The sequence below is a fragment of the Lupinus angustifolius genome, chromosome LG08 (genome assembly GCF_001865875.1).
Source record: "Lupinus angustifolius cultivar Tanjil chromosome LG08, LupAngTanjil_v1.0, whole genome shotgun sequence".
NCBI classification, from domain to species: domain Eukaryota; kingdom Viridiplantae; phylum Streptophyta; class Magnoliopsida; order Fabales; family Fabaceae; genus Lupinus; species Lupinus angustifolius.
Window position 1 is genome coordinate 10808994 of NC_032016.1, and position 26830 is coordinate 10835823.

General features: G+C 29.7%; 2 protein-coding genes across 5 annotated transcripts; both read right to left on the minus strand.

Moving 5' to 3' along the window:
• Window positions 15825-18064, minus strand: LOC109354715 (UDP-glycosyltransferase 74G1-like). 2 transcript variants are annotated; one of them, XM_019597399.1, is made up of 3 exons: window positions 17703-18064; window positions 17368-17435; window positions 15825-16671 (listed from the first exon to the last, which is right to left on the minus strand). In XM_019597399.1, the coding sequence occupies exons 1-3, from the start codon at window positions 18016-18018 to the stop codon at window positions 15934-15936; spliced, it is 1122 nt and encodes a 373-aa protein (XP_019452944.1). In that variant the 5' UTR covers window positions 18019-18064; the 3' UTR covers window positions 15825-15933. The 2 variants fall into 2 exon arrangements, with proteins under 2 accessions (XP_019452944.1, XP_019452943.1); XM_019597398.1 differs by having other exon boundaries at window positions 17368-18064.
• LOC109354716 (uncharacterized protein At5g39570-like) lies at window positions 23372-26113 on the minus strand. Of its 3 annotated transcripts, XM_019597400.1 has the most exons (5): window positions 25746-26111; window positions 25119-25234; window positions 24644-25066; window positions 23530-23716; window positions 23372-23461 (listed from the first exon to the last, which is right to left on the minus strand). In XM_019597400.1, the coding sequence occupies exons 1-4, from the start codon at window positions 26058-26060 to the stop codon at window positions 23557-23559; spliced, it is 1014 nt and encodes a 337-aa protein (XP_019452945.1). In that variant the 5' UTR covers window positions 26061-26111; the 3' UTR covers window positions 23372-23461; window positions 23530-23556. The 3 variants fall into 3 exon arrangements, with proteins under 3 accessions (XP_019452945.1, XP_019452947.1, XP_019452946.1); XM_019597402.1 differs by lacking the exon at window positions 23372-23461 and having other exon boundaries at window positions 23611-23716; window positions 24644-24776; window positions 24819-25234; window positions 25746-26113; XM_019597401.1 differs by lacking the exon at window positions 23372-23461 and having other exon boundaries at window positions 23611-23716; window positions 24644-25234.

Genomic DNA, 26830 nt, shown 5'->3' on the forward strand with positions numbered 1-26830 from the left:
ATCATGCTAATGTGCATGTCTAAGTCGAAGTTTATATGTAGATATAACTAAATAATTGTCAATTGTGTTATAGGGCTACATCCACGAATCTGGAATATGTCTTTGGATTAAACATTGTTGAAGAATCTATCTAAGATTGTCGATTAACTCATATTCGCACTTTCTCTCCAATCATCTTCCTATATCACTTATAAGAACATTGTGACCTACTATGATGTTCAAAAGAGCACCATTACCTAACCAATTGTTTTGTCATAATGGGGTACTTATCCCACCACCAACTTTAATAGGTGATCATGTTCACGTTAATTGTTTACTCTCATCCTAGCAATAATTAACAAAGATTAAGGTTGTGGGACTACTTCCACGTTTTTGGACAAAATCCTATGGTTATGTGAACAACTATAAGTACACGTTAACATCCTCCAAGTTTATCTTTCAATAAAAGGCCAAATAAAACTCCAACGTCTAGCAACTAGTAATTTCTCAAACCAAACATCATGAATAGTTTGATCTCTAAAAATATTGAAATTGTATGATTTTTTTTGTTTCCCACAGGTATCCTCATACTAGAGGCAATCATGTTCGAGTCGGGAACATCTACAGGTACGTGGGGCTAACTCTTTCAGTAGACATTTCTTCCATCCACAAGACTCGAACCCGAGACCTTGTTTAAGGGAAATCAAGCATGTACCACTTGAACCAATGTCTGTTTGGTAAATTATGTGATTTGGTTGTGAAATAAATGGTGTTTTAAATTGGTAATTGTATCTCCGATAACATTACCACTATAATTATGACAATATTTTCCTTTCAAACATTATTAAATGTTACTGCAATTTAATTAACATCATATTACAGACATAAATCATCTATACCAAAATAACTTAATCTTTCTATTCTCAATCGATCAAATATTACTACATATGATAATGTTAACTTAAAATTTAATTTAATTTAATATTTATTTAATACATACTTATCAAAATCCTATTGGTAGAAATAAGGTTAGACATAGAGAAATGACATAGAAGATCTCAATTCCCAAATTACTTTTTTGGTAATTACCAAATATTAAGGATATCCCAAACTAATCTCTTCTAAAATGTGTATTTATCTCTCTTTATCAATATTGCTTTTAAGAATCGAACCCTTCAGTAAATTACTTATCATGCCTTTCGTTTCACCACTTAATTAAGATGTCAAATCCCTAAAAAGTTTCCTCAATTTCATAGTTTAAATAGTTTTTTCCAACTCAATCTTTTAATGCTTACTTGTTTGTTTTCTCAACTAAATCCTCCATGTATCAATTTTGGGGACAATAATTTGACTACTACCACCAATAACAATCACAAACATCAGATGAAATGTCACTATAATCACAAGTGACAAATAAAATTTATTGAGTATATATAGTGTACACAAATTATTGATGGCTTCTTTTACCTAAGTTCAAGATGTCGTTGCACTTCTCTTCACCATACGTATAAAAAAAACAATAAAATCCAACTTTCAACAAAAGTGGCCATAAAGAAGTTCATAATTAATACTATTGTGTCACATTATTATTGGTGAAATTTAACTTCAGATTTATTACCAACTTTTTATAGCCCAAAATCCACATGGATATTTATTATGAGTTTCAAGTTTCAATAAATACATGGAAGAGAGGATTATAAGTTACACATGCAATGAAACTTAGAAAGCATGTGCAGTGTGACCATTAAAAAAAAGTTTAAAATCCATACATCGTTAGTGTAAAGTTTTTTATACTATCAACACATCATTTATCATTTATTTATATTATCTTTGTTTGAGAGTCAATAATGATTAATATATGAATGGTGAATAATTTGTTAACAGTATAAAAATATTTACTGTCAGTATATACATATTAAATCCTTAAAAAAATCAAAATTTTCAGTATCCTTCTTTCTTAGCTTTAAAGGACATAATATTTGATGTTTTATGTGATGGAAGTTCACTTATCCATTATAGTGTAAGAATCTTGGGCTGAGATTTTTTTATATAACTAAGAGTATATTTTATTTTATGTATAAGAAATTAATCTATTTCGAAATGTATGATTGTCTCTTATAATAATCGAATCTTTAATATTTGGCCTAATACGATACATGAGGATTCAATAAGACATTACATAACTAGATCACATTGTTACTCACATGATTAAAATAATATAGGAACTCAATTGTGTGATATTATTACTCATGGTCAAGTACTTTAGTTAAATTAATTGCGTCAATCCAGGTTTTGTGAATTTGACAAATGAGTGAATTCAGCATTTTTTTTTTGTGATTTTATAGTAATTTTTTCAAATAAATACTTGCAAAGTTTGGTTTTCATTTTTATTGATTTATATTTTTTTTTCTCTTTTTTTAGTATTTAATTTTTTAATTGGGAAGAAAAGTACTAAAAGTCATGGTATATTTTATGTATTTTATAAGTAGTTATATTTTTTTCTAATTACCTCTTAAATTTTATTAGTTGGTGAAATTGGTCTCTATATAAATACATTGTTAAATTATTAATAGGGTAACAAAGAAGTTGTTGCAATGAGATTTACAATAATAGCAATGAAACAATATAGGTTAGCCAACATTGAAATTCGGAAGAAACAATATAGGTTAACCGACATTGAAATTCGGAAGAAACAACTATCTAAATACAAAATTGATTGAAAAAAATAATTAAATTTCAGTTAAAAAGTATTAATGTAATAATATTTATATATATATATATAATAAAATGAAATAATAATCATCTAATAGTCGAGGTTAAGAAAAAATACATGAGTTAGAATTTTTCATTATTATTAATTTAACATTATCTTTATAAAGGAACCAATTTTATCATATTTAAATTTTAATAGATAATTAGAAAGAAAATTTAGTTTATGATTATTTATAAAAGATATAAAATTTATGGTGTTTTCTTTGATTTTTCCGTTCTTAATAATAGGAATGGAGCCGTTGATGCTTCTCTCTAAATGGGCTTGTTGTATTCTTTGAGAGTGATGCAATTATTTGGGCCATATCTCAGACTGGTTGTGACAAAATCTATTATGCCCAAAAGTGATTAATTTTACTTTTAGTCAACACTAAAAGCCAATAAATATATCTCGAGTTCTTAGGAAAATGGGATTCCCAACATATAGTGACAAGATAAGTCATATGAACAATAATTTAAGCTGAAAGATTCAATCAAATTCCTAATAATTCTGCCACCTTCTATAAGAAGGGTTCACAATTTAGGAGTTTATCATGATGCTTAAGGTTTTGGTTTAAGATGTGGTGTCTCACTTATGACTCTTTACTCTTTCCATACCCATGTAACAATAGAACTCCGTGGTGGTTGGAGACTTCCCGGTCGCAGTCTGGTCCAACACTTTAAATATAAGGAAAGGAAAAATAAAAAAATTAATAGCAACTATACAATGTTTCATATTATGTGCAAAATAGATATTTCAGAATTGAAGATATGATAGGATTGTATTATTATTTTGTACTAGCTATCAAATATTCTACTTAGTTTAATTTAGGAAATCAAATATTTTGCTTAGCTTAATTTCAGAATCAAAGATATGATAGGATTGTTAGCATTCACCTTAATTTTTTTCCTGAAAGCATGTAATTGAGTATGTATTACTTGTATATATTACAATTACATTGAATGAATAGAAGTAATGTTGAAGTGGGTGATTCATTTGCTTAAACACCCTTAATTAGATTCCTCTATATCCAAATATAATAGGTTGCAATAGCCACACAAGCATGTAGAACAAGCCTTTTAAATACCCATTGGATCCCCATCACAATTGCATTCAATCCCTTAAAAACTAGGGTATGTAACCTAGCTTGCTTAGCTCAATATCCTAACTATTACTTCTATTTGATATAATATAGAATGGAGATGGTGTGAAAATAAATAGGGTGAAATCCATTTTTTAAATTGCACTTGTGGTTCTTGTTATGTTATTTTTACCATAATTTTGGAAAATCATAAAAACCTGGTTGATGTTGTGCTATAATGTCTTAAATTTAATTAAATGAAAACAAAATATTATATATTCTATAAAAGTAATCCTTATTACATCTATTCTCCATTTTTGAAATACCCATTACTTATAGATAGAATAGCATCTACTCACTTCTCCCTAGTTTTTAATAAATGAGTCTTTACCTTAAAAAATAAAGAAATGTAAAGAATTTATTATTAATAAATACATATAAAATATCACAATTAAGATTATTCCACTAAATTGTTATTATTCCTTAAATTTAAATTTAGAAAAAAATCCTTTTTGAAGATTCAACAAATTTTAAATAAAATATTATTACTAATTTTAAAAAATTGTTTCAAGGAGGGAATCATCATTGCAGGTACTTTGTCTCCTTCAAAGATAGCTATTTATCTATGTGTAAGAAATTGCAAATATCCTAACATGGATTGTTTTCTTTATGTGTAAACAATATCTTAAATCAATAAGGAAAAGCTACTTCTGGCTTGTAATTAGTTACTAAGTCGCTACAGAAATTGTGTTTACCTTATTTTCTTTCTCATCTCAAGTTCAATACAACCACCACAATTAGCAATGAAGTAACTAATGATGAAAAAGAAATCCTTCTTAAACTATCATGTTAATTATTCCATCCACATCAAATTATCAAAAATGTGTCATAATGAATTGGTCCCCATATTGGTACATCTGATAATTATATCAGGCATACAACTAAGTCAGTAAAGTTGTGGAGAATGTTTTGGTTCGTTTGGTCAGTGTGGATTATGAGAAATGAAGTTATCTTTCAAGAGTAGACTCCGAGCTATGTGCATTTAATTAACTTGATTCAAACTAGATCGTGAATTTGGTTTATCTCTTTTGTTTCTCATAAATCCTTGTCGTTTGCTAATTGGTGTATAGATCATAATCTTTGTATAACACTAGGTGCGACTAAGTTGTGATTGTTTCCTTCTTGTATTGGGTGGGCTCCTTTAATACAATTTTTCTTTATAAAAAAAACAATCAATACCAAAAAATATCAGTCAAAATTAGTCAATTTGTATCGTACTATAATAATGAAATTGGTTTGTGAATTAAAATAATAATATTTTTTTAAAAAGACATTATAAGGATTCAAATTTTCAATTCAATAATTATTTATAACATAATTAATCATTGAACATTTTGAACAAATTAGTAACATTATAAATAATAATATTTATATTCCAAAAAATATTATATTTATTGTAATATAAATAACTTAATCGAATTATTTAATTAGCAAACAAACGATTGAACTATTATAACATTATATCACTACTACTATAATGGGTATGATAACAGGTCCTATAATAATAACACTATTTCCAACTTTCCTATGTCAAGTTTCTTTTTTTAAAAATTGTTTCTCTATGTTCAATACAATATTAATTACTTCATTATTAATTATCACCTTAAGCTCATTATTGTGGAGAGAGACAAAATAGTTGTGAAATAAAAAGCTGGTAGAGTAATTAAGTTGTTTTAGTACATGACGACACTTACAACGAGACGAATGTATTAACGTTATTTCCGGTTCTATAGCCGTGAAAGGGGGAGATTGTTCAATGTAAGGTCGCCTTCAAATATATTTTTAATTAATCATCGATCGTGTATAAGTCTTATATACTATCTTTACATTATTCATTATTTATCTTTAATTATTATTTGACTCTTCAAGAAAACTAATACAATTGAATATAGATGATATATTGATTATATATATATTACACTCTTATTTTAATTTATATTTTTTGGTCATTCACACTACTTATTCTTCTTTAGTTGTCTCAGCACTTCTATAAAGCCAAGCCTTGTATCTCACTCATCACTCATAGCATATATACAATCTCTTACACTCCAACCACAAAGGGTAGAGATTTATGAAACTTTTTTGGCTTTTTATGCTTTTTTTATACATTTATACACGTTAGAGTTTAGTAAAATAGAGATATAGTGAACTAAATTGTAATAATGAAGTTATGAAACTAGGCCTAGTTTAAATTTATATTGGTGCATGTGTGTGTATTTTGCAGTGCAAATTAAAGCATATTATTGAGATGGAAAATCAACTTCTCAGGACGTGTGTGCAACAATATGATGAAGGAAAATGGAAACTAGTGTCTAAACAAGAAGGTAATATTGCTTTTATCATGTTAATTATTTCACATCTTTTCTCTCTCTCTCAATTATCCATAAAATTCATTTATATATGTAAGTTAATAATAGATGATAAAAAATAAGAATAATACACAATTCTAATTTTTTTTTCTCACTTTCTATATTTTTCTTTGTGTATGTAGAGGGTTCCTTACATCCAAGAACTTCTAATGATGTGAACTATTAATCAAGCATGTCCTAGTGATATATCATAGTGCAATAATATTTGGTGAGATTAGTGAAGGAGAGAAGTGTGATGGAAGATAAAGGAAGCAACAAATAAAATGACACATGATGCATGGGTCATCAAGATATTAAGGTATAGGAAGCTTAATTCATTAATAATAAAAGTTTATGAACTTCTTGTAGAGGGTCAAAATTAGAGTGATGTTTTTGTTGGTATTAATTTGTGGGATTTACAATGTCAAATAGATTTTATTGAGATTATAAATACCACGAATTGATATCAGAATGAACATCACTCCAACTTTGACCTTCTATAAGAAGGTCACTAACAATATATTGTTAATAAATTAAGTTCCTCGTTCAGATTAAGAAATATGAAGTAGCATGTGTCATTTTCTTTGTTGCTCCCTTTTATCTTTCATTTTAATCGTTTGGTCCAGTTTGACACATATGATTATATTTTAGTATCACTATGTGTGATTTCTTCTTTTTATTTCATTTTTTGTTTCACAATTAAGTAAAACAAATTCATATTATGCCATGTGTTTAAATCATTCAAATTTCCTCAAATTTTCAAGGATTTGAGTGCTAAAACACAACATTTTTTATGGGTGAAAAGGAGAAACAAAGAAATAAAACAAAAATTAAAAATTGAATAAATTGCTAAACAAGACGTGAATCTCGTTGAGCCCAACTAGGTCATTACTTGGAGATAATTGATAAGAAAGAGACACATATTATTTTATGCAAGGAATGACCTACAATTATTTTAATAATATCCAATCGAAATATTGAGTAACTTATTTTAGAATCCCAATTTTAGCTACAAGAACTTTGTGTTGTCTCATATTTTTTTATTTCCATGTATTTCTTCACCAAAGTATTTTCAAATTTAGAACTAAGTAGTTTAAGAGTGTTAATAGAATTAATAACATTTTTTAGCTTCAAAAAATGGAAAAGAAATACAATGGAAAGATGATAGTATCAAATTTAGGATTGTATTTAACATGAAAGTATCAATATAGATAAAGTTTTAGAATACATTGGGTGGTTATGATATTTACTAAGAGCAACAAATACTAGTTTTACTTATGTTGATTCTATTACAAACCCAATGCAATGTATAAATCAATGCTTAAGATGTAGGTTGGGAATTGAAGCACCCCTTATATTCCTCAATAAAATCTTCCTTTGTGTTGACAAAAAAAAATCTAAGAATGTTGATGAAGTCTTCTTAGCATCTAATTATTTGTCCTATGAGATAATTATAATAGAATTTTGGAAATTTATTTATTATTTTAACAATTTGAAATTTGAAAGCTTAAATATTAGACTCCTCTATAGAACATATATTAACTTGAGCATAGGGATGATTATGTTACCCCAAACTGAATGAAGGCAATGTGTACAATTTATAAAACTCAATTCCATTGATCAATCTATATAGGTCTAAACTTTGATATTATCATCTTGGACACCCACCAAACAAAGTGCTTCATCATGTTCGCATTGTCATCTTCCATTTTCCAAATCTATAATAACAAAAATTACATCATTCCAAAAAGATATGTTAGTTTAAGGGAAATGATAGTTAGTTTTAGTAATATTCAATCAAATACAATAGTATAGAATAAATAGATCGAAGAAAAGAAAACAAAAGATTTATAATGAGATTCAATCAATTGTGTCTGTACCAATAGAATTATTGAATGACTATCAATATATTATTAGATATTTAGATTAACATTTACAACCACACTCAAGTTCACATAGCATTTACAAAATACATATAATAATAGCCCTCTACTCGCATCTAATAAATAACCTTAAAAAGTTCATAGACAATTTATAGAATCTATATGCAAAATACATATATTTGTACGTGGTGTGCAAGATCCACGATCTTGCGATGTATCCCTTCCTAAGATTGGTTATCATACCACACCCTTGATACACGAGTAAGGTTCACATCACACCTCAGTACATTGTCACAGATGCCACCACGCCCCATCTTTGGTCATCTCTATAATTATGTGTCTTCCCATGCTTCGAGAGCACATTCATGTCTCTCCATATGATATGATCGTATTCTACTTGAATATGAGCAATTTGCACAACACGATAGTTAAAAAGTACAAATTTTAGGAAGTCTATCAGCACAATGTAAACTCATGCACTATAGCTCACCAATAATCACCCTCTTTAATATTGAACTCAGCTGAACCAATGGTCCTTAATGGAGAGCCTCAACATGTATCACCATTATCTATACATACAATTATAGTTCAAATAACAATCACACTCCACCTTAAAGAGTACACCCACAACATATCATGTGTTATGTCAACTAATATCCGACCCACACCTTTGCATCAAGTCAATGCATGTCTCACACCTTGTATCCCTACCAATGCATGTATTACACTCTTCGCCCAACTCAATGTATATGTTACACCTAACAACAAAGTCATACAGAACCTTGTTACACACCATACATTAAAGTCAATTTGCATGTTTCACACTTACATCTATTCAAACTTGCTTGTGTCACATCTTGTGACTATGCCAATACAATGTCTCATACACCTTGCTAATGCTTGTGTGTTATTGTGGATCCTATATTAATAACATACTCTTTTCCGTGACATCATGGAAAATTCCACGAGGATACTTTACTTCTTATGATAGAGAATATAATCATCTCCGCCAGTGAACAAGAAATTGTCAAAGCCTGATGCTCAACCTGGATTCCAATTTAATACAAGAACTTATAGAATTCTAGAAACAACATAGTTATGGTCCTTGCTACGGTCTTGTCGTGTTTCCATCATCTTCAACTCATTTTCTTTATCCTCGTATAGTGCCTTTGACAGACCTTGCCCAACCAACATTATGTATTTGATGCCTAGATTAAGAGTTATCTACCAATTATTGGTTAGCAGAAGTGATTGTATTATAACTTTGGCAACAAGCATTTAGATAAAAAGAACATAAAATAAAGAGAAATGAAGAACGAGATAAATTAGATGATGAGTTTCGATCCTAAAATCCCATAGAGAGTTATTAGATTCTATACGTAGAATGTTGATCCAAGGTCATGGGCTCATATGCTGCTTGGTCGTGGATCGCTACTTTTGCACCAGTTATGTTGCTCCACGTGGTTGTGCAAAAGGCTATACATAAGGTAGATAGTTGTGATTGCCAACACGCCTTGGCCATGTGTTAGCTACCGTAACTTTACTTCTTAGGTACTTCGAGAACATGACCATGAATACCCACATGGTGTGGTTGTGTGGAACTTCCTTGATTATGAGCCATATAAATCAGACATGTTTGAAATTTTAAGAAATTTGAGAATATAACTCAAAAGGAATTCAATCACCAATCTAGATATTCCAATTAAATAATAATAGTCTGATTTTCTATATACAATATTTTGGAGTATATAAGAAAGATCCATTCAATTTATGTTAAATGTCTTATGATTCTCATTTAAACAGGCTACCTACTCAAACACACTTTCTGGTGATACTTTTCCATCCCTCACACCTACATTCACATCCAAAAAACATTCATCCTAGTGTTCGGACCCACAGAATCTCATATCCTCTACTATCAATTTCCAACCAACTGGCCCCACCACCACACCTTTCTCCTTACTCTACTTTATTCTCATGTCACAACTTCCGACAAATTTGGTTCCCAAACCTACCAAAGGTCAAAAGCACAAATTCTCTCACCAACTGACCCCACAAACTTAAAAAATCATCTAATAACTCACTGACAAATTTATTGCCTAACGTTTCTCACTATCAACATCCTGTTTTCTCCCACTAACTTAACCTAGTAACATAACATAACCTGAAACTTTTCCTCATCATAACACTCTTTTAAACCTACTTCTAACTGCTACACTAACTCACCAACTTGCAATACACTCTTCTTCATCCAATCCATTAACATCAATATCAAATTCATCATTATCTATATGTCTAACTTCCTAATCAACATTTCTCACCATAACTATCATTTTATCCCAACATCTTGGTGTTAATTCAATTCAATTATTATTATTTAAATAAGAATATCAATTTCACACACGAAAGCTAAGATATTTACACTACATCTCATATAAAAATTGTTACAACAACACCACCCACTTTTTAATACGCTTAAACTGCAAGTGAACAATTGTATCGTCAACTGTATTGTGTGATAATGATGGTATGTGATAATGATTGCATAAAAATAGATAAACAAAATAAATCAAACGATAAAAAGGATTGGTTTAAGATAAGCTAGTCGATCTCGGGATAAGGTTACAGGTTGACTTTAGTTAATCCTTGATATCACAATCCTTACCTGAATTTGTTGAGATGAACAACCCAATTGATGGTTGAGTTTTCTCTTACGGTACAAAAAATATACTCAACGGAAGATTGTACTTACTCTCATAGTACAAGAACCAATTGGGTCTCTAACTTAATCTTCTTGCCAATCTCTCAATGACAACCTAATTAAAGTCCCTAAGAGTCCTAGAGCTACTCTTATAGTCTAAGACTAAAGTTCATATGTTATAAGTCTAGTAGTTATTCTCCTCTTGCTATTTCCCCAATCTACCTAAGATATGTGAGCCTATGACCAGTAAATCTATAGTGAGTTTTACTAGCATCTAAACAACAATAACACTCACTAAATAACTAAATATAACAATCATCACATAATTGTCAAAGATATAGCCCATTAACCCAGAAACTAAGGGAACTACTAACTCATGATAATATAGAAATAGAAAGACATTTTTATTGAAGAACAATAGTAAAAATATTCCACCAATGTAAAAAAATTCACATAGCACCTCAAATATGATTGCCATAGAGACAATCTGGTTATTGTCTGACCAAGCGATTGTCTATGCTTAATGGTCCAAGAAATAATCAACTATCTACAAAAATTGAATACACTCATTTATACTTACAAAATTATAATCCCGACAATAAATAAAAAAAAGAAGAAGAAATCAACACCATTTTACCTTACAAATTGTCTTTTGTCATCAATTATCAACAACATATGACACTCACGAAAAAGGAAATGAGTAGCTCATAAGATATAAGAATCCAATAATCCAAAAGTTGAATAGTTAAAACAACTTCACTATAAACTTCACTATTTTGCATAGTACTATAGTAGTATAAACTCTTGGTCCAATTTAATTTATATATTAAAAAACACCCGAGTGAAGTAATTAACAACATAAATCAAGACCTATCAGAAAGAACAACTAAATTAAGGAATATATTAGGAATCTTCGTAACAATTATGGAATATATAATGTAATTAAAAGGTATCATCAACCATCCCTTACGGGTCACGAGGCAAACAAACTTCCTATTATATGGATGGTCATCATCTATCTCATATAATTTATGTGTTCAAAAATTAAAAGCAGTAAAAACACAAAAGGTAAAGGAAGTTACACTGATAACAGACTGTAAACACCATGTTACATGGATGGACATTGCTTTCTTGTTTGCATCCAACTGGCTTCCTGTGCATGTCAAAGAAAATTATTAAAATCATATTGGGCAATTTTTGGTCCTTTATTTTCGATTTTTTATCGTCTTTTTTATATAAAAAATTGAAGACGTCAAATTTTGGTTGATGATGATTAAGCAACGATCCTCTATAACAAAATCGATAAAGAATTGGAAGAAAAAACGATAGGATATTATGCCAAAATAAAAAAAAAATGAATTGAAAAGGATTAGGTTTGGGGAGAGAAAGGTTTTACCCTTAGAGTCACCTTTATGCTTCTCGAGATTCTTCTCACGAGCCATCTTCACTTAGAGAAACGAAGCAAATAATCAATGTGAAAGAAAAGTTAGAAAATAATAAATACCCTAATGAAACTACAACTGGAGAGAGAAAAATGCATAATGTCATTTTGTCCTTCATTCGTTCATCCAGATTTGGAACGAATATCAAGATGGATTTTTGTACTGCAACATGCTAGGATTACGTTACTAATGATAATGAAAAAGTAGGTTGAGAGTGATTTGATGGAGTCCTTTATTTTTTACATTATTATTATTAATTGTTATTTAATGAGTTATTATGTACAAGAAAATGATAAAAGAATATTTTGATATTGTGTGTGAGGCTGCACATTAAAATATAGAAAAACTTTTGTGCAAAAATTTTGTTGGAGGTGCTGACACATGTGCCTAGTTGATGTGGTAGGAACTTTTTTATTATATAGTAAGTAAATGTGGCTAAGCGATTTAATGTAAAGTGAGATATATGAATGAAGCGAGATTCAAAGGGATATTATGATAAATATTCAAATGAAACTATCCTTTGAAATTATTATTGAGTTTCTTTTGATCATTCAGTTTTATTGTTTTCCAAATTACTTTTCCTCTTTATTTTTATTACTTTCTTGCACTTTTATTGTATTTTTCTAATATATTTTTATTTACTTATTTTTGGATGAGAAAATAACAAATTTTTATATTTTGTAACTTTTTTGAATTCCCCTTTTCGATATGTAATTTTCCTTTTCTCCAACAAATTATTCATAGGTGCCTAAGTATTGTATTTTGTGGAGTACCAAAGAATTTTATTTGAGTTCCTCGTCAAATAGCAACTTCAAAATTTTGAATTCAATCACAAACGTAATTATTACTCAAGACATGTAATCAATTATTTCAATTTAAGTGCTTCAAAATTTACAATTTTAGAATTGTACTATGGCAAAAATTATTTAAAAAAAATAGTATATACCTTTTCTCGCACTTAAAGTGTTGCATTATTTTAAGAAAAATTCAGTTGACAAAACTTTTGGACTTGATATGCTATACTCATAACGAGTGAGATTTATTTATTTATTTTCCTTTTTAAATTTTTTTTTACTGACACTATATACATTTCCCTACAAAAGCTTCTAACTCGAAAATGCACTTAACCTGACACAAACAAAACTAAAACTATTGTAAAAATAAGAATCCTAAAAATTGGGTTGTGTCCTTATAAGTGCTTATTGAAGGTAAAAAATACAATATTGATAAAATCAATTATCCCTCATAGATCACATAAACTATCATAGTTAAAATCAAAATGACTCTAATTTACATAAAAATAAATCAAACTCTAAATAAGTAGGAATTGAGCTAAATTAATCCAATTCTTTATTGTCTTAAAAAAGGTTTTTCTATGAAAAGATGGACTATGTAACTAATCTGAACCCAAGTTAAACAATATTTGATATTTTGATAGTTTATTTTGACCAAAGCCCTCTTCTCTTTCCATTTATTAAATTTTTAACCTATTATCTTCCAAATATCTCTTTCAAAAATGTCTTCATATAAGAAACAACTCCATTAACTGTGAATGTTTAGATTAAAAATAAAAAATAAAAAGAAATCTTCCTCATAAAAAATCCTTCCAGGTATGATTTATTTACTAATGCAAGTTGAGAACAAACTTAATGACCCAACAAGATAAACTCAACACTTTTGGAAATAGTCTAAACCCAATACTAATCTAGTTCATAAAAAAAGTTTTTTTCGGAAAGCCAAAGCCCAAATCTCTGTATACCTTTAATCTAATATAAATATAAATAACAATTAGCAATAATTTTATTATTAGTTAAAAAAAGAATAACTGAGGAAGATGTGGAAACCGGAATCCAATTAATTCACTATACTAAAACTTTTATATGCCTCTATATCAATACAATATTGTTTTATCAAATATCTATGTTAATATAACAATTAATGAGAAATTAAATGAGTTGTATTATTTATTATTAGGCAAAATTCTATTAGGTTGATATAGAGACATAAAAAACTTTTGGTACAGAGGACTTGTGTTCGCTCCACCACCATACCTGTCTGTTTTGAGGTTGTGTGCGGCTGTCTTGTGGTGGCTCTGACGAGGCATGACGGTGGAGCTCTATGGCCTGGGTGGTTTCTATGGTGTCCCACTGTTGTTGGTGATGTATGTGGCATTTTGCCACTCATGCATGGTTGGTTTTGAAAGAAGAGGCCAAGAGATATAGGATGTAAAGGACAACCATATCATGCTCATTTATTTGAAGTGGATTGATTCCTATAATAGATGAATATATGAAAGCATTAAAATTTTAAATTTGGGTTCACGACTACTACAAATGTGGATATGTCAGAATTTTGGAGTTGTCAAAAGCCGATCACAACTATAATTGTGATCGCGTCAATCATAATATCCACTAGTACTCAAACTATATTAGTGAAGAAGAAGAATAATGCAATCATAGAAAGTAAAAATCAAAAGTTGATTTCTTCATTCAGTTGATTATGTCTATGTCGATTATATATGTGAGACTTACTTTCTAACATGTTCCCTCCACATAAGTCTGTCTGATCAGGCGAAGAGTTACCTTTGACCCATAACTAAAGGGTATCTTTTTGGCCCATGACAACCGGAAAGAAGTTAGGTTTGGCTCTGATACCATGTTAAGGTTCCAGCTCAAAACCAATTGGCAATGAGATGAGTAACCCAACAGGTGTTTAAACTATTACCGAGATAATGAGGTAGGCGATGTGGGACTTACTTTCCAACATTTTGTATTAACTAAAAGTACTATGATACTTATTATATACGACATAAATTTCTTGAGTATGAGTGTTAAATCGAATTTTGATCTAACATTATATATGCCGTACTATTTAAATAGTATTAGTTGAAGTGCTTTAAAGGATGAATTGCAATTCTTGGGCTTTTGGCTAAAATGGTCCATTGCAAGTTACTTATCCAAAAGAGATATTCTCTATTTATAAAAACTGAAATAGTTAATTTAGTATAAAAAATGGCTTATTTCCTTCTTCAACCTTCTACAAACTTAAAACGATTTGATGATAGAATGAATTGCATCTTGTTTTCATTGATCTTCCAAAACATGCTATTTACAGACAATGGAGAGGCTTGTATGTTAATCATGCAAACTAATTTGCAAAAGGAAACCTAACTAACTTCTTATTCTATAACTGCTAAAAAAGCGGTTATACTGAGTGAGGTTGAGTTCGCGTAGTGATATCTTTTGTCTCACTGTGTTGAGTGAGGTTAGACTCGCTTAACGAAGTTTTTTGGCTCACTCAACGAGTCTCTTAGCTCATTGAGCGAGTATTGCAAAATTTCTCGCTTAACGACTAGTAAATGGTTATGATTTGTGCTCTTGATCGAGCAAGAGATTAGTTTGTGTTGTACTATGAAAATTTCAGTTTACTTGAGGTTAATCGAGAAGTGAAATAGACAATTCACATAAAATAAAAAACAAAGAGAAGTTATTCCAATATTCTATTCATTGTAAAAAAAAGATAGACATGTTAGTGAAATATAATTATTAATTATATATAGTTATATATTTAAATATTATTGTTTCATTAACATTATTTATTATACATGATATCATTCATCCTAACTAGACAGTTAAGTCGACTAAACCTTACATAAAATTTCTTCGAGTTTGACATTTGACTCGAGTTTCATTACGCTGGCCATGTAGGTTCTAGAGGAAATAAGTCATTCATAAATTCTTTAATATTTTTATGAGAACTTCCACCCTCATTGATGGCTTTCATAGCCAAATTCTTCAATTGCATAGCATTATTCTTAATCTCTTTGCCTCTCTCATTTTCCAATATCTCCCTTATACAATCATTCAATACTTCTTGTCTCACTATCTTTTTCTCATCAAATTTTGCTCTAATTCCAATTTTCCAAAAATCAACAATATACTTTGCATTAGTGGTTTGATCTGACAATTGTGGCATTGCAATCAATGGAACTCCTAAGCACAAAGCTTCCAATGTAGAATTCCAACCACAATGTGTTATAAAGCACCCCAAAGATTCATGTGCTAAAACTTTTATTTGTGAACACCATTTTACTACCAAACCCTTATTTGATTTCTTTTCAAAGTCCTTAGGGAGCTTAATTTCTTCAGAGGCTCTAACAACCCATAAGAAATAATTTCCACTATTTTTCAAACCATAAGCTATTTCCTTCATTTGATCCTCATCAATGGAAGCTAAACTCCCAAAAGATACATAAATAACTGAGCCTTTTGGTTTATCATTAAGCCATTCAATGCAATCTTCACTTTTAAATTGTGAAACACAATAATCTTCATCATCTTTATGTTGCTTGTCTAAGAACATCATAGATGGTATGTTTGGTCCCACGGTTCTAAATTGTGGCCAAGTCTTTATTGACCAATCAGCTATCTAAAAAATAAATTTTGAGTCAAAAATCATTAAAATCTAAATTATGAGAAAGAAGAATTTCTAGATGTGTGTGTGAATGAGTGGATTTTGAAGGTTTAATTAAAAGTTTGTATGTTCCTATAGTTTTTTTTGTGTGGAGAAATTCAACTTGGTACTTGAATTAAAAAAGCTTATAGTTCCAACTCAAAACACTTTTAGTCAATAAAAAATGAAAAACCTCAAATTACTCCTCAATAATCTCAAATGATATTAAATTAGTCCCTAAATATTTTATACAAAAACTAATAAGAAAGTGATTTAAATTTTTAAGGTCACAATTGCCTAGGTATAAAATTTCATTACATATGTATTTTTTAGTATCATATATGCTGTCACACAAAAATGTTACTTTTTTTAGTATACACTAATTTGATAAGAGTTTATTATTTAATTACGGATAAGGTAAAAGTTTTGACACTATTAGAATAACATCTATCATTCATATATTATTGATTGTTGACTCTTAAATAAAAAGTAATATAATTGAATAAAAAACAATATAGTAAAAGTGTAAAAAACTTATTTGGCGCTGAGATATTAAACTAATTTCACAATCATTTAAACTAATTTCATATATATTTATATGTTGTGTGACACAAAAATGTTACTTTTTTTTAGTAGTACATATATAATGTTTATACATTAATAACTTGTTACCTCCTTATCAAGCTCATAGAATGTATTGCACAAGATCCAATCAGCTTTTTCAATGATTTTGAATTGATCTACCAACAAATCAACCAAAGATGGATCTTCTTCATATGTAAGGAAGAAACTAGGCAAATCCTGAACTTCAAGTTTAGGCATAGAAGGAAGAGAAATCTCATCCACTATTATAGGAACTTGAAGCTTTCCCTTATAAACATGATAGTATATACTATTCACATTCATATTTTGAGTGAAATAAGCAGCACCAACTATCTCAAATCTCTTTGCAACTTCAATAACCCAAGGTATAAATGGATCATAAATAATACAATCAACATGGTTACCTTGTTTATCAAGTTTTTCAATAAGTTCAGAAAGAGTTTCTGTCCCTACTTTTCTAAAGCTATCAGAATAGGCTTTGTAGTTATCAGCTTCATCAACACCACCTTTGTCAAAACCATCAGAAATGGTTTCAAATGAAATGTTAGAAGGGACTTTGTTCATGTTCTTGGAGTAGAAAATGGTGGAAACTAGGGTTACTTTTACACCTTGTTGTTGTAAAAGCTTTGAGAATTGAAGGATAGGGTTTATATGACCTTGAGCTGGGTATGGTAGTAGAAGACAGTGTGTTATTCTTCTATCTTTGATTTTCTTATCCATTTCTTAGATGAAACTTCTTTTACTCTTTGATTATAGTTATGTGTATAAGTGTTGGGGAGGTAATATATATAGTTAATTTATACTCACAAAATGAAGGGATAGTAATAGTAGAATCTAAGTGTCAATAATGGTAGCAATTCTTATACTATACTAGTACGTGGTTTCTACCTGTTCAACCGAAAAACTGGTGAGTCAATTCTTATATTAGTATATATGGTACAACAATTATAAGGTCATGCAATTATATTAGTCAAAATTGATTATATCAGTTGATTTTAATTTAAACTGTATTGATCATACTAATTGATTTTTATTTAAAATTACAAAATTTGTGTGAAAGTGATTTATTTTTTACCAAATATTATTACAAAGAATTAAACACACAATCATTACATTTGTTTATACATTTAAAACATGGCATACCACTAAGTCACGTATCTTATTTTAACCGTTTAATAAAATCATTTATCACATTTAGTAGTTTTTTTACATTAATAATATCATAATATAATATAATATATATATATATATATATATATATATATATATAATTTCATCCGTATTAACATCATAACATTTACAACATGCTTATATATATATATCTAATCACCAATTGAATGGAGCCATTATAACATCATTACATTAACCGGTTTAACGAGATATGGTGTTAATAACATTACTATTATTATGTATGCAATGAAAATTAAATTGAATTTGTATACATGCTAGTACTAACGTTTGAGACTTTAATTTGTAACTTGGATAGATTGATATTGGTCCACACAAATAAATTGTTGAGTTAGAATATGGATATTCTGAACATATAAGTGAGAGGGGTCTATTATATAAAAATTGTATATAATGCAAATATTGCATGAAATAAATTTTTCTAAACAACAATTGCATATATAGAAAGTTTGTTGTTTACCTATGTTTAAAAACATAATATAAATTAAACATGTCTTAAAACGTAGCTAAGCAATCAGAAAATATTTAGTTACAATTCTTAATTAGTTAGCTTTAGTTTAAAAATATTAGCCACATATAGTTAAAGCTTTTCTCAAATAATTATGGTTAAACATACACCTATATGTATAAACATGACAATTGTGAATGAGAAATGTGGGGCCCTACTTACCCCTTATCTCCATAGTGGATATTCGATAAACATTGAGTGGTGTCAAATTCAATGAATAGAAATTATGTATAGACATTTATATGTATATCGTTTCTTTTGAGAAACATTCATTTGGTTAAAAAGAAACAATTAAGTTAGCTTTATTAGAAAAACAAGTTAGAAATTATTTAATGAAGTGATTGTTTGATGAAGTGATTAGTTAGCTTTATTAGAAATTATTCAATGAAGTGATTGTTTCTCATTGGTGATAAAGAGAAGTGAATTATACAAGTTAATGGATATAAAAGATTTTTATTCACCCAAAAAATATTGAAGGAATATGGGATGAAGGTTCTCTGGAAATGGTAGCCGCACAACACTTCCAGATTTCATCTAAAACCTCTAATAGTAGGAATATAGCATAAGGGTGACCGAGGATAAAATAGTTATTTGGAGAATATTCTATCATAGGTGGTGGTGAGGGAGATAAAGGTTTCGAACAGAAATATTATAAAACTTTCAACATTTTAACTTTTTTGGAATTTTAGAATTTGTGACATGTGTCACAATTTAAATGGTTTAAAGAAATAATTATCTCTCAATATGAATGAAGTATATTATTTTGTTTACATATTATTTACCAACTAGCTACATTAGGCTTACAAATCTACATTGAATCTTTTAGGTGTATTTTCTTATCTAATTCAATACTCTAATGATTAGAATATTTTTTGATAGGTTAAAAGGTAGCATATTATTCACATTTTATTCATCCATCTTTTATATATTTATACAATTGTGAACTTTTTAATTTCAGAAGTGAAACCATAACTTTAAGGATTATGAGTTAATTTATGCTAATTAAATTGACATATTTTCCTTAATTTGCTCTATGAGAGATATAGTAACATTTCTCCACTACATTGCATAAAAAACAAATGCCCAAAAAGTTATGGGTATATCCTAATAAAGATTTAGAAAAGTTTTCTATGGGTGGAGAAGAAGGGAGAATAAATAATGTCATGGACTATAGTGAGAGCAAGCATGTTAATAGAAGTCGATAATGCTCTTAGTAGTTAGAATTTTGAAATGCTTGAACTTGAGTTAAATTGGGAAATGTAGATGAAAATTCATAAAGGAAAATAATGCATTTTGACGTATTCTTTTAACTAGATATGAAGAGCTTGAAATGCATTATTTGTGGTGGAAGAATTTTTGTTGCATTATCATGTACAATTAATTTCTACACTTAATGAGAGACATTTATTCTTTTCGGAAAAGATAAGAAACATCCACAATTTTTTTCTCTTCTTATTTCTCCTTTCTTTGTCCAAAATGATATGTATTATTTTTAAGAGTAAATGCATATTTCAGTCTCTCGTATTTTGATATATTCTTTTACCCGTATTTGAAATTTTTTATGACCATTTTGAGTTTTTCAATTTTTGAGGGATCAAACTGGTAATTGATAAAAAAGAATAGAGGAAGGGCTCCAAAAGAATAGAGAATGGGGGCAACATAAAGTTATGCTATAATGTATGAGTTGAAGAAAATGGCCTACACTTTTTTTTAATATGTTTCAAGATAACAATGTTTTGATGTCTAATATAGAAATTTGATTTGACTTGGTTTTTTATTTGATCGATCTATTACATTCAATTAATCGGTAGCAATATAAAGAAGTGAAAATAAAGGTGGTTAATTGATTCTTCGGGTTCTTATATATTCTAGGACGCTAAAAAACATGGAAGGACACAAAAGTGGGACCAAGGGTCCTACAACTCGATTCATTATAACACACGGAACCATAAAGTATGAAAGACAATTTTACTCCTTAAGGTTGATCAATATCATAAATAATTTTGTCATGTAATAGTAAATTAGTAAAACAATAAGCGTCGGTTCAAGTGATATATGTTTCATTCCCCTTAAGCAATGTCTCATGTTCGAGTCTTGTGGATAGAAAAAATGTTCACCGAAGAGTTAATGTAACACCTCAATTATGTCACTGTACCACAGGATTGCCTCCAATACGATACCTTTGGGAAACCAAGAAAAATTAGTAATAGTATTTCATTGAAATAAAAGGAGAGAAAAATTAGTATTTTCTCTCTTCTACTTCTTTTATTTTAATATTATATTAAAAATATAAAAAACTCAGTCTGTTTTTAATCTTTTCTCTCTCCTCTTTCCATTTTTTTCTTCAACAAAGTACAAAACAAAGCATAAAGAGAATAAGAAGTTAGTAAGGATGTGGAATAATGTTGAGTGAAGCATATTAGTTTTGACAAAGGAATATGAATTACATGAACTATTATTATTATTTTATTTATCTTTGTCCCTTTCCTAATATTCAAGACGTGATGTCTCACTTGTGACTCTTCCCTCTTTCCATATCATATAACAATGTAACTCTCCCCGGTGGTTGGAGGTTCCTCGATCGCAGTCTCGTCCAACAAGTGGTATCAGAGTCGATGGTTCGGCTGGGACATGGTGGACTTAAGGGGGAGCGGACCAGAAAGTGTGTGGTACCCACACTTGAGGGGAGATTGTTGGGTTTATTCAAGTATGAAGTCTCACATTGGATATGCGTGAAAGAGTGAAGAGTCACAAGTGAGACACCACTTCTTGAACTAAAACCTTAAAGTATTAGTTCTATGGGTCTTTCCTACTTATAAATTCTTCCACTCCTCCAACATTGAATATTCACTAACTTTTTATTTTCATAATCCAAATATAATTCTCCAATGAAGAAATATTCAAATTTATTCGGTTAATTGATTTTAAAATAATCACATCATTTTATATTTTAGTATGTATATTCCACTATACAGGAATTTATTACTATACTCTCCATATAGAATCCATTTATATTTTGTTACCTCATTATCAAGCTCATAAAATGCATAGGAGAGGAACCAAATAGCTAGATCAATGTTTAAGAACTAAACCACTACACATGAAGCCCAATGTCTTAAGGAATTAATATCTTTTCCAAATATGTAGATGTCTTTTCCAATAAGTGTTATTATAAGATAATGTGATTCTTGGAATCGTCGAGATCAAGGTAAGATGTACAAATTAATGCAAGTTTATGGGTGGAAAAATTGTGTCATCCATGATGCTTCTACACAATTTAAGATACATGGGGCAATGTTATTATCGTATTTTTTTTGGTTTCCCATAGGTATCCTCGCACTATAGGCAATCATGTTCGAGCCAGAAACATGCACAGGTACGTGAGGCTAAATATTATTATCGTATTTGTTTATTGGCCATATATAACAAAATGAAATGCTTGTTGATTTAAAAAAAAAATATGGGTGCATCCACATATTGGACCTGCTACCTAACTTGGATACTTAATTAATTTGGGTCCAAATTAATAGGAGTGTTCAATTTTCTCGATTTCTTATTAATATATTATATCACACAATTTTACTAGCTCACAATTTTATTGTTTCTTATTGATGAAAATGAGAAAAAAAGGCAATAAATGCTGCAGTGTAAATTGTCATATAAAAATGCCCAAAAAATATTTTAAATCGTGATAATCTCAAAGTAAATAGTTAGGAAAATTTTGTGATAGACACATTCGGTTTGTGATTTAAATTTATTTTGGATTGACTTTCAGTTTTATTATTAGATCCTTTTGTACATGAACCCTACACCCCTATTATAATTAAAAAATTATATCCAACATTTTCTATATTAATACAATTTATGGGAACGTGACTACGACTAAATAAAAGAATGACAATTGCATGATTTCAAAAGGATTCAAAGATATAGAAAAAATAATAATATTTGTATCATAACAAGTATGAACTCAGAATTTTTTATAAAAAAGTATCATTTTATGGTTCTATCAGATTAAAAATAAGAATAATATCTATACATTATTAATATAAAAATTTATACACAGTTAATACATTATTTATCATTTATTAATATTACTTTATTGAATAGTCAATAATAATAATAATAATAATTAAATATGAATGACAGAAAATGCATTGATAGTATATTAAACTCATATCTATCAGTGCATACATTTTTTCTCTAGAATTAAAATAAAAATAACATCTTTATTATTCCATGTTAGCTCAGAAAATACTCTAGGATCACATTGAGAAAATATTAAATTCTTGTATTAAATCCTCCATTGATGAGTTGAAACACAATGTCAAAGTTTAGCAAAAACATGTCCAAAGAGAAACAGCATAACACACAAACTCAAACATAAATGACATTATTAGAACTTCAATCCAAACATGTTTAATATAGGTAACAGGTTTTTTAAACAAGTAAAAGTACAAACACGACCACCTCAAAAGAAATTAGTTCCTTATCCAAAAGTGAATGAATACTTTTGGCAGTACAAAAAACACATCGGAAGATATAATATGTCAACCCTTTATTTAATAGGTAACTATGGGATGACTTGAATTCACACAGCAATCACTGGCACTTTGATTACTCGTCATCGTAACTCTTGCGATGATGATGCTTGTAGTGATACTTCTTCTTCTTTTTCTCCTCATCGTCATCGTCGTCGTCATCATCATCATCGTCATTTCCCTGCCACAATAGGAAGATAATAAAATGAATACCAGTTTGAGTAGCAACTTTACATCTATTGACTCATATTAAACACTATAAGGTTCAAATGGCCTAAATAGAAACATTGTTTTGAAAACTTTTAACTCTTTCCACAGTATTTATTTAAGGTTTTAGTGTATGAAGAAACCATAGACTAATAACAATGCATAGAACCATCAAGTCATGAACAATTATTGAAAAGAGAGGAACATTGTAATAGAAATTCAATAATATCTTCAAGTAGAGGAACTGCAACAAAATTTACATGAAGTGAAAAGTTGCATTATCAGTCTCACACATCCTGCTAACATTTGATGGTTAAAAGCTGTTCTTGCAAAAATCATCACAACTCATAGGAGACAAATACAATACACACATATTTAAGTCTATATACAACTTTATCCCGGAAAGAGATAGAATATTCGAACCGCATTAAAGATAGAGGATGCGCTAAAGCATGTTGAGGTTGAGGAAATGCGGAAAAATTCAGACTAGTTTGAGGAAGTTACATTCTATGATGTTTTAAATCAGCTTCAACACCAAGATAATCCTTCTTTTCGGACATTCATTACAAAGTAAGTTCATAAAGCTTTTTGAATCCGGTACAATTAAAATCATATCAACTAGCAGAAACAATGCAGTGAATACCAAAATAAGGCTTTTAACTGAAAACAGAACAATAAGGCAAAGCAAACTGAACCATCCATGAAATCTATGAACCTAACAATGTCTATTATATTAAATACCAGAAATCATAAGATGTTATGAAATCATTAAAGAAATACACTAAACCAATTAGTTCAAGTAATACTTCAAGGTTATTTACACTATCAAACACAAATTACATGACTTATTAAGCAACATTGCAATACATGATTAAATTAAAGGAACCGTAGTAGTACTCACATATTTCTTACGTCCATGGCTCTCATCATCATCATCATCATCATTACGCTTACCATAGCTTGGCTTGCGATCTTCATCATCATCATTACGCCTTCCATAGCTTGGCTTGCGATCTTCATCATCATCATCACGCCTTCCATAGCTTGGCTTGCGATCTTCTTCATCATCGTCACGCCTTCCATAGCTTGGCTTGCGGTACCCCTCTTCCTCAGAGCGCCCGTACTCAACCTCTTCCTTCCTTCCATACTCGCTCCTTCCGTAACTTGGTTTCTCCTCATGCTCACTCCTTCCTCCATACCCCCCACTCTGTTCCTCCCCGTAACCACTAGTCTTCCTCCCACCATACTCAGATCCATATTCTGATCCACTAGTCTCATACTCACTCTTCTTCCTATACCCAGATCCATAACCCGACACAACATTCTCCTCCTGATACCCGGACCCATATTCCGAACCTTCATTCTTTCGCCCATACCCAGATCCATATTCAGATTCCTGCTTCCTCCCACCATATCCCGATCCAAATTCAGATTCGGGTTCACCATACTCCTGCTTCCTGCCATACCCGGATCCATATTCAGATTCAGATTCCTGTAACAATGAAAGAAAGAAAAAACAAGTTGGAACAAAGTTTACAAAAACCACACATTACTAAATGCATTGGTCAAATATTCACCCATAAATAACAGTGAACCAATGTATTTGATGAGTTTTTATTAAATGGATCATTCAATTTAGTGTATGCTTATATCAAATAATTATGCTTTGGCAATAACATAAGCTTTTTTCTATGAGCCATTTTACGTGGGAAAAAAACACTACATTTTTTAAACTAGATTTATGAACAGTAACATTATCTGCTAATCTCATTTTTATTTTAATCTAAACCAATCACACATGCCCAATTTCCCAGCTTAAAAAAACAGCTTTATTCATTCATTTAGACAGTAACTTATTCTCAATCAAAAACAGCTTAAAAAAAACAGATTTTTACCAAAATCAATTTTGCGAAAAAGAAAAAAGTCTTTTACCATATATAACACATAACAAAACATGATACATAAAAACTGAACCAAATGATTGATTCATTTGAAACACATACCTGTTTCCGAGCCGGGTTGAAACCCGATGGAGCGGGTCTAGGTTTGGGGCGAGAATAACTGCTATATTCAGTAGCGAGAGCTTCATCACCATAAGCAGAAGGTTCAGAATAAGAGGAATAGTTAGGGCGATCATAGTCAAAATCTTCGTTACCGGAGGATTCATTCAGAGAGTAACATGTCTCGTCGGAAGGAGGGAGGGGACGGCCGTAAGTGAGGTGGATGTCGTAGCCGCCGCCGTAGGGAGTTGGATCGTATTCATCGTAGTCGTCGACGGTGTCGTCGCCGTCACGGTTGGATCTTGAAAAGTATGACATGGTTTGTGTGATTGGATCAGACAATTGAACCAAGATGATGGATCTCACGTTAGTTTTTATACCCCATGTTCTGTCCGTGTTGGTAGTATGTAAGACTTCGTTGAATACCCAAGGTCGATTATTTGATTCTTGGGGCGACAATTGTTTTAAGCAGTCATAAACGCGGAAATGAATTAGTTATTTATCTGAGGGATATCTTTCCCGATACCAAAAAAACATTGTATACTTCATTCATCTAATCATTTTCGTTAGTCAATGTAAAGTTAATATATTTTTTATTTAATTTTTACTTTTCTGATAAATAAAAAATAAGAAATATATAGAGTGATACAATGTTTAGAATATAAAATGTGGCTCCATTTTTATAATAAATATTATATTAAATTACATTGACGCCTCTTGAGTTTTAGTAAAATTACATAAATCATCTTTTATTTCTTTACACCTTGTACAAGAAATAAGTGTAATTTGTAAACAAAAATATGATAAATGTTTTTATACGGACAAGGTGGATACAAAAATTTAAACTAGTACTCAAACATCTAGAATTTAATTTAAAGTGTCTAAATAATTACTAATAAAAAAATCATCACTAATTTGACACATTTAATATCTTTAATAATTATTTTTTGACTTTCCAATTTCTTAGTAACTGAATTGATGTACCAAAAATTTGGATGGCTATAAAATGGATATTATTTACTTCGATTGTTGTCTTGAAAAAGAATAGAAGATGACAATTCCCATATGGGTACTTCTAGTTTTGGGAG